At 44.5% G+C, this 9,162-nt stretch overlaps 1 protein-coding gene across 1 annotated transcript; it reads right to left on the bottom strand.

The window, feature by feature from the left end:
* Positions 1 to 2,469: 2,469 nt before the first annotated feature.
* On the bottom strand, positions 2,470 to 5,626 carry LOC144221294 (T-cell surface glycoprotein CD1a-like). Its single transcript, XM_077751746.1, has 6 exons — positions 5,566 to 5,626; positions 4,502 to 4,768; positions 3,542 to 3,820; positions 3,085 to 3,363; positions 2,662 to 2,752; positions 2,470 to 2,515 (listed from the first exon to the last, which is right to left on the bottom strand). The coding sequence occupies exons 1-6, from the start codon at positions 5,624 to 5,626 to the stop codon at positions 2,470 to 2,472; spliced, it is 1,023 nt and encodes a 340-aa protein (XP_077607872.1).
* Between the last annotated feature and the right edge of the window lie 3,536 nt (positions 5,627 to 9,162).

Here is a 9,162-nt window from a genome sequence, read left to right as displayed (position 1 = left end):
AAGCCAGCATCACTTTGATTCCCAAACCAGAGATCCAACAAAAAAGAGAACTACACGCCAATATCCTCGTTGAATGCAGATGCAAAGATCCCCAACAAGATACTTGCAAATCAGATTCAACAGCACATAAAAAGAACTATCCACCAAGATCAAGTGGGATTCATTCCTGGGTCACAGGGCTGGTTCAACATTCCCAAATCAATCAATGTGATACATCACATCAACAAAAGAAAAGATAAAAACCATAGGATCCTGTCGATAGATGCAGAAAAAGCATTTGACAAAATACAGCATCGCTTCTTAATAAAGACCCTTGAGAAAGTCGGGATAGATGGAACTTACTTAAACATCATAAAATCAATTTATGAGAAGCCCTCAGCTAACGGTATCCTCAATGGGGAAAAACTGAGAGCTTTCCCCCCTGAGATCAAGAACACGACAAGGATGTCCACTCTCACCACTGTTGTTTAACATAGTGCTGGAAGTCCTAGCATCAGCCATCAGACAACAAAAGGAAATAAAAGATATCAGGATTGGTAAAGAAGTCAAACTTTAACTTTTTGCAGAAGACATGATATCCTACATAGAAAACCCAACAGACTCCACCGAAAGCCTACTAGAGCTGATCCATGAATTCAGCAAAGTTGCAGGATACAAAGTCAACGTACAGAAATAGGTTGCATTTTTACACACCAACCATGAAGCAACAGAAAGAGAAATCAAGAAACTGATCCCATTCACAAATGCACAGAAAAACATAAAACACCTAGGAATAAATCTAACAAAGATATAAGATCTGTATGAGGAAAACTATAGACAACTTATGAAGGAAATTGGAGAAGACACAAAGAAATGGAAAAACATTCCACGCTCATGGGTTGGAAGGATTAAATATAGTTAAAATGTCATTAAAAGCAATCTACACATTCAATGCAATGAATCAAAATTGCACCAGCATTCTTCTCAAAACTAGAACAAACTATCCTAAAATTTGTATGGAACCACAAAAGACCCCGCATAGCCAAAGTAATATTGAAGAAGAAAACCAAAAGGGGAGGCATCACCATCCCAGACTTTAGCCTCTACTACAAAGCTGTCATCATCAAGACAGTATGGGATTGGCACAAAAACAGACAATGGAATAGAATCAAGAACTCAGGACCCAAAAATGTACAGCCAATTAATCTTTGACAAAGCAGGAAAGAGTATCCAATGGAAAAAAGACAGCCTCTTTAAAAGATGGTGCTGGGAGAACTGGACAGCAGCATGCAGAAGAATGAAACTAGATCATTTTCTCACACCATACACAAAATTAAACTCAAAATGGACAAAGGACCTGAATGTGAGTCAGGAAACCATCAAATCCCTAGAGGACAAAGCAGGAAACAACCTCCTTGACCTCAACTGCAGCAATGTCTTAGTTGACACATCCCCAAAAGCAAGGGAATCAAGAGCAAAAATGAACTATTGGGAACTCATCAAGATTAAAAGCTTCTCCACGCAAAGGAAACAATCCACAAAACTAATAGACAACCGATGGAATGGGAAAAGATAGTTGCAAATGACATNGAAACTAATTTGACAATAAACTATTAGGAAAAAAAAAAGATGTGGTTTATCTATACCATGGAATACTACATGGCAATGAGAGAGAATGAAATTTGGCCATGTGCAGCAACATGGATGGATCTTGAGGGTGTTCTGCTGAGCAAAATAAGTGAGGTAGAGAGAAGGACAGCTACCATATGTTTGCACGTATAGGAAGATTAAGAGGAACTTAACGGAGGGCCTTGGAGTAGAAGAAGGGGGGAAATAGGGGGGGAGAGAGAGGGAGGCAANTCTCTCTCCTAGAAATAAATAAAAATATTTAAAAAAATAAAATCAATCAATCAATCAATCAAAAATTCATATGAGTAAAAAAAAAGCATCAAACGTCTCAACTACTACAAACATGACAGGGACGGAAAGAATTTGGCATAAATTCGATACAGACTTTTATTGAGGATATATTCCATGCAAATGAGACTCCTTGTTAAGAACACAAATATCAAAGAGACATGCACTTTAGCTCAAGAGACCTAGGAATTAGAAGGGAAAAGTGACCTAAGTGCGGGACAAAAAAGGATGGAAACTGAGGCGTAGATTATCCACAGTGCAAATTAAAGTGGTGGAGATTCTCACCAAACAGAGATTGCTTCCACTATGTAGATCAGAGAAGGTTCACGGGAGGAAGTGACACAAGATACCAGTGACACTTCGAGATCCTCAGACTTCATTTTACTCTACGATAATTTTAAGATTTCAGTCTGAGACTCTGGTAAGAATAAGAATTCCTCCTAAGTGATACTCAGCTTATATTGACAACTGATCACTGAGCAGAAAGGGAAGACAAAAGTTGCACAGAGAGACTTGCAAGTCCATCTTGCTGAGCTGGGTTTATGGATGTCCTGGTCCTGGGCTGCTGGAATCTCACTCCAAAGGGAGGCCAGTGCACTGAGGTCTCCAGTGTGATTTCCTGGCAGGGACACATTGGAAATTGTCAGCATCAGGTGGAGGTGAGGACTGCAGGGGGAGGGGCATGGGGAGGATGAGGGCTGAGGACAGTCAGGAAGGTGGGGAGACAAGTGGGACGGGAGAAGAAAGGTGGCTGCAGAGACTTACCGGCGCTTCCAGAGCCAGAACACAAGACCACCCAGAAGCACGAGTGGCACCATCACCGCCAGGAAGGCCCAGCCCACGGGGCGGTGCTGCTCTGTGGGTTTGGTGCACAGAGGGTGTCACTTCCCATCCACCCCGGGTGGCCTGCACCTTCCTGGTCCTCTTTGTTCCTGTCGCCCTCTGCCTCACCAACCAACCGTCTTCTTTCTCCTCTCCCATCACTGCTCAGAGAAGGATCCGTCACACAACCCTCGGCCTCCTCCCGCCTCTACGGGACCCTCACTCTAAGCTCTCCATTTCTTGGTTTATTAATTTTAAGTGCCTTATGATCTGGATACCTAGAATCCCCAAAATTTCATCTTGGTCTTCTGCTTTGCTGAAGGATCACCCACCCACTTTCCCAGCCGGGCCCCAGCGCTTTCTCACCCCAGTGGAGGACCATGTCCTGGCCTCCTAGACTGCTGTGTCTCACTCGGCAAGACAGGCCGGCCGCCTCTCTGGCTTCCACATCCAAGGAGACCTGAAGATACCAGGTCTCGTCGGCATGGGGCAGGACGTCGCCTTGCCGGGTGCCCAGCTGCTCCTGCTCACCCCGCATCCACATCACCCGCACTGGCTTTGGGTGGAAGCCGGAGACGTGGCACACCAGCAGCAGACGGCCAGGGCCGGGACTGGGGCCGCTGGACAGCCAGGCCTCTGGCCTCACTGCAGAGACAGGACAGGTTTTATCAGGTGTGGAAGGAAGATCTTCACATCACGTTAGATACACACATCTTTCCACCATCCCCTCTCCTTCTTGGCCTCTTTTCTCCATGAGTTTGAGGAAATATTGCAAATTTCTGAGTGCAGAGAGAGAATGCTTGGAGGGATGAGCAGAACTGACCTTGTCGCTGCAGGTCTGCCTTCCCGGCATCAAGAAGACCCAAGAGGAAACGGGGGCAGATGTCATTAATATTTGTTTGTATCCTTAAGTTGACCACATGGTACTGATTGAACAGTTTGCAGACCTGCTGAGCCCTCCTTCCTCCCTTTGGAGATGGCCACCATGACGTGTTCTGGAAGCTCACGAGATCTGATCCTTGATATGCAATCCGCATAAATCCCACTGATGCCGCTCCAAAGCGCAGCGCACAGCCCTTGGCCGCCTGTACCTGAAAAAGATCTGGGAGGATAGACTGAGTTATAGGAAATGGAGAAGGAAAAAGATGAAATGAGGTTAAGTAGAAGCCAGTAACAGAGGACACAGAGGGAGAAGTTAAGGGTATTAGATGGAATGGAGCAGTTTGGTTTGAGTGGAGGCTCATACAAAGGGGAAGTGGTGGTCGCTGCAGGCAGAGGAAGAGGTGAATGAGTGAGGAGGGAACAACTGTTGGAGGAGAGATGGGAAGTCTGTGGGCAGAGAACTGGGAAGGGATCTGCAGGAGAGCTGCGTTGAAACTATCCATGGTGAGTGGGGGTAAGGGGTACGGGAAACATAGAGACATCAGTCGCTGAGGGACTGAATGAGGAGTCAAGCACAATTCAAGGATTAGTCACAGAGTGAGGGAGAGGAGGCTGTCTGGGTGGAGGCCAGGGAGAGGGGTGGTTACAAAATACTCTAGTAGGAGACATGAGAGCACAGCCTGAGATCAATGGGAGGAGAGGAAGAAGCAGAGGACTTGAAACGTTTAAGAATCATGGTCTGGCTTCCACCCCCTGAACAGATGGATGTCATTCAGTTTTACGGTGGGGAGTCGAGAGGCTCAGAAGCCAGTGGAGGCTCTTTACTGGAGGAAGAAGGAACTGAAGGAGACACACACACCAGTCACCTCCATCCCACCTGGCCTGAGCGACCTGAACTCACATTCAAGCTGCCATTGATTGACGTGGTCCTGAAATATCAGAGGAAATCCAATGGATGCTGCGTGTAATTCCCTTTCATGTTGCATCAGCTCCTTCTTGCTGAAATTGCCCTTGGACCAAGGTTGCAGGTATTTGAAATTATTGGTCTTGCTGTTCCAGCCATGAGTCTGCAGCTCATCCAGCCAAGCTGAGGCCTGATTCTGGCTCCAGGAATGGTTGTAAAAAGATGTTATCAAGATGATTTGGAAAGAGTTCGTCCCCTGGAAGTCTGTGTCGGAACAGATAGAATAAGGAAGGCATTAGGATGGAGAGAGAATCAGAAAAAGGTGCCAGAGGAGCGACACTGAAATCCGGAGGACAGGCAGCCATAGTTCTCTCAGGAGACATGTGCTGCCCCGGAGCCCTGAGCTTCCTACCCATCGTTCAGAAGGGGTGAACTGGAAGGGGTCAGGGATGCCTGGAAAGATCCAGATGGACATTCCCACTCCCCAGATATGTGCTGGGGAACCCACACCATGTGTGCACACACAGGCGAGTGTGCACAAACACACTGACACATCCATGCAAACTTACATTTACATGCTCTTGCACAAACTAACATACACAGATACATATGCAAGCATTCACACATAAATACACACATACATGTATAAAAAAACAAACATAGACACACAAGTACTTGTACACACATGTCATGCAGAGTTGCACACATACAGACACACATACAGATACACACAGAGAAACACAGTCCCGTATATGCACACACTCATACATACTTACACACATGTATACATACAAGCACATGTACATAAATGACACACAGTTGCCAACACACAGACACATACAGAGATGCACACATGGGCATTTAAAAGCATAAACTTACAATACTTACACACACATGCAGACATAGAAGCATGCACATGAGACACAAATGTAAGCACATCACACACATACAGGCACAAATGTGCACAGATACACATAAACATGTACATGTACACATTTGCATCCACACATGTACACACATCACACACACTTACACCCCCTCAGCAGGGCCAGAGTCCTCACCATCGTCACTGGCACCACCTGGGACAAGAACCGTGAGCAACACCAGTTGCAACAACAGCATCTTAATTGCAGATGTTCTTTCTTTCTCTTAGAAAGTGGGTCTTTGGCGTCTGTTCTAACAAACCTCCCCCCACACGGCTCCTCTCTTCTGACTTCCTTCCCAGCACACAAGCTTCCCTGAGTCTATGTAGCAATGCAAATGTGTTCTGCCCCTCAACCCTGGACACCTACTCAGACTCTCACTTCCCTTCCAGGTCTGACCCTCCTCTCAGGCTCCCAACTTCTTCCTGTCACCTGCCTCCATCCTGGTCCCTGAGGCCATCATTCAGGTCTTGTCTTGTGTGGCATGGAAAAGTGAAACTACCTCTCATGCCTTTTCTTCTCATCCAGACAGTAACCCATGAAGACACATGACTCCCCAGCCCTCAGCCCTGGATCCTGCTGTCACCCAGTCCATTGTGTCCTTGGATCACTCCCCATGGACTTCCTTCATGTCTCACCCTGGCCCATTTACATCTCTGACGCGTCACTGCTTGTGTTAAAAAACAAAATCAGGGGCACCTGTGTGGCTCAGTCAGTTAAGCGTCCGACTTCGGCTTAGGTCATGATCTCATGGTTCCTGGGTTCGAGCCCCCCATCGGGCTCTGTGCTGACAGCTAGCTCAGGCTAGAGCCTGGAACCTGTTTCAGATTCTGTATCTACCTCTCTCTCTGACCCTTCCCTGCTCACACTGCCTCTCTCTGTCTCAGAAATAAATAAAAATTTAAAGAAATTTATAAAACAAAAACAAAATCAACCAGGTTATTTCGAAGATCTAATTCGTTGCATTAAGTGATAGAAGTTTCAAGCAGCATCCCATCTGGCAGGGAAAAGGGGAGCCCCTAGGAGTGGTACAAGTAGGAGATTTTTATAGGAAGGAAAAAGACAAGAAACAAATGTTTCAGGGAAGGTCACTTTTCCTTAATTGGGAGGGCAGGGATCTAATCATACAGATGACCTCCTCTCATTGAGGGATGGAGAGGGTCCATGTGACAGAGGACCTCACTGTGATGAACAGAGAATTCCTCGCTGACAGGGGAAGACTTACACTTCCAGGGGAGGTTGGAACTGCAGTTAGCTTGGGCATTACACAAGGTTTGGGGACTTGGCCTGACCTGAGACACCATTTTGAGCCAATGGGTTTGTTTTCATTATTTGCTGTATTTGTTTTTCCAGATTTCCCCATGACTGCCTGTGTAACAATATCAGCAACCTCCAGTTCACCATTGTTTTTAGAGAAGAATCAGTTGCCATCAGAGAGACCACAGTACATTGAATAATGTCACCTGAAGAATACTCCCTCAGTCTCACTTGCCCTAATATATATTCACTCACCAAATAATCACTTAACACCAGACTGGTCCAATCACCTGGCTACATGCATGAAAATACATCATTCAGAATGCAATCACTTTATTCAAGATGCTTTTAGTCTCTGGGAAAAAATAACACATAAAGCAAGAACTATATATTTTGGTGTTCTGAGCTAGTTTTGCTTTCTTTCTTTCTTTCTTTCTGTTTTTTTTTTGTAATTCCCATTAACATATAGTGTTATTTTAGTTATGTATTTTAGTTATGAGTTATTATAGTGATTCAGGAATTTTATATATTACTCAATGTTTATCAATATAAGTATAATCCTAATCCCCTTCACTATCTCCACCTACCTCTCCTCTAATGATAAGCAATGTGTTCTATATTGTTCAGATTCAGTTTTTTTCTTTTTAATTTGTTCATTTGTTTTATTTCTTTTTTATTTTTTAACGTTTTATTTATTTCTGAGAGAAAGAGATAGCGTGAGTAGTGGAGGGTCAGAGAGAGAAGGAGATACAGAATCTGAAGCATACTCCAGGCTCTGAGCTGGCTGTCCGCACAGTGCCCGACGCGGGGCCCAAACCCATGAGCCATGAGATCATGACTTGAGCCGAAGTCGGATGCTCAACCGACTGAGCCACCCAGGTGCTCCCATTTGTTTTATTTCTTAAATTGCACACAAGAGTGAAACAATATGTATTTGTCTTCTCTAACAGACTTACTTATTTCACATAGCTTAAAACTCTCCGGCTCCATCTATATCATTGCATATAGCAATATTTCAGTCCTTTACATGGCTTAGTAACATTCCATTATACATATATACCAAATCTATTTTCTTTATTCATCTATCCATGGACACTTAGGTGGCTCATATAAGTTGACTACTGTAAATAATGGTGCAATAAACATAGGGGTGCATGTATCTTTTCTAATCGCTGTTTTCATAGTCCTTGGGTAAATATACAGTAGTGGAATTACTGGATCACATGGGAAATCTCTTTTTAACTTTTGACTGGGTAGCAGTAGTGTTTCAGGGATTATGGAAAATCACAACACATATCTGGCACCAGGCCTCACCCTTAATGATCTTGTTCCAGCACCAGCGACTGTGGTTGTTCTCTGGGGTCTCTTGGGACTGGGTAGCTGCACAGCCTCTACCAAATGTCCTTCCAGCAGTGGAACTGCTTCTCCCTGTGTGGCCTGAGAACCCCCAAGAACCCATTCTGCTCCTGGGGTTTCCCCCTTCCCACCAGAGCACCACCAGGTATTGAGCTGTGGAGTTTCAGACTCTGCACTCTCCCTGTTTATAGAATGTTAATGGAATTTAAACTCTCTCTTTTCTCTTTTCTCCTTTTTTGGTTCAGTCCTTGTGGCTGTTTACACTATTCCACTTTCTCTCCAGCTGTTTTTGGAGGGGGTGCTTTTCCCATATTCTACCCCCATCTCCATCCTCCCTCCACAAACAAAAACAGCTCTCTTCCCTCCACGGCTTCTCTCTCCCACAGTTCACCTCTTTGTGCCATGTACCTGCTAAGTTCTGTGGTTCAGATTGTGCAGATTGTTGTGTGAATCCTCAAATCCGTTTTCTAGGTGTGCAGGATGGTTTAGTGTTGATCTGGCTGTATTTCATGGACATAAGATGGAAAAAGGCTTCCATACTGTTCCAGTCATCTTGGCCTTTTCACCTCTTTTAAGTTTTATTTATTTATTTTGAGAGAGACCAGAGTGAGGGGGGAGGCGGAAAGAGAGAGGGACACAAAGAATCCCAAGCAGCCTCTGCACTTTCAGTGCAGACCCAAATGCGGGACACAAACTCATGAAAACATGAGACCATGATCATCCAAAACTGAGAGCTGGATGCTCTCTGATTGAGCCACCCAGGCACCCCTTTTTTCTTTTCATTTATAAATCCTTCTTTCCTCTTCTTTTTTCTTTTGGAATCAAGCTCATAGTTTCTGGTTTGTTTTTAGTCAGTACTTTTATTGATCAGACATTCTTATTCTACTCATTTTCCACCTTCTCACTTTCTTATTCTTCTTTATTTTCTTCTCTCTTTGTCTGGATTTAGCATTATAGTGTTTTGATTCTCTGTTTGGATTTATCTTTTCCCCCTCTCATTTTTCACTTTTAGTGGGATCAGGTTTCCCCTTCCCCCAACCCCAACTTATTCCTTTATCTTTTTTTTCCAGGAAAACTTCAACAAACAAATTAAAGCACATCTGCTTGAAGGTCCTAACACTC

This window comes from Crocuta crocuta, unplaced genomic scaffold (assembly GCF_008692635.1).
Source record: "Crocuta crocuta isolate KB4526 unplaced genomic scaffold, BGI_CrCroc_1.0 scaffold494, whole genome shotgun sequence".
Lineage (NCBI taxonomy): Eukaryota > Metazoa > Chordata > Mammalia > Carnivora > Hyaenidae > Crocuta > Crocuta crocuta.
This window is presented reverse-complemented; position numbering and strand designations above follow the sequence as displayed.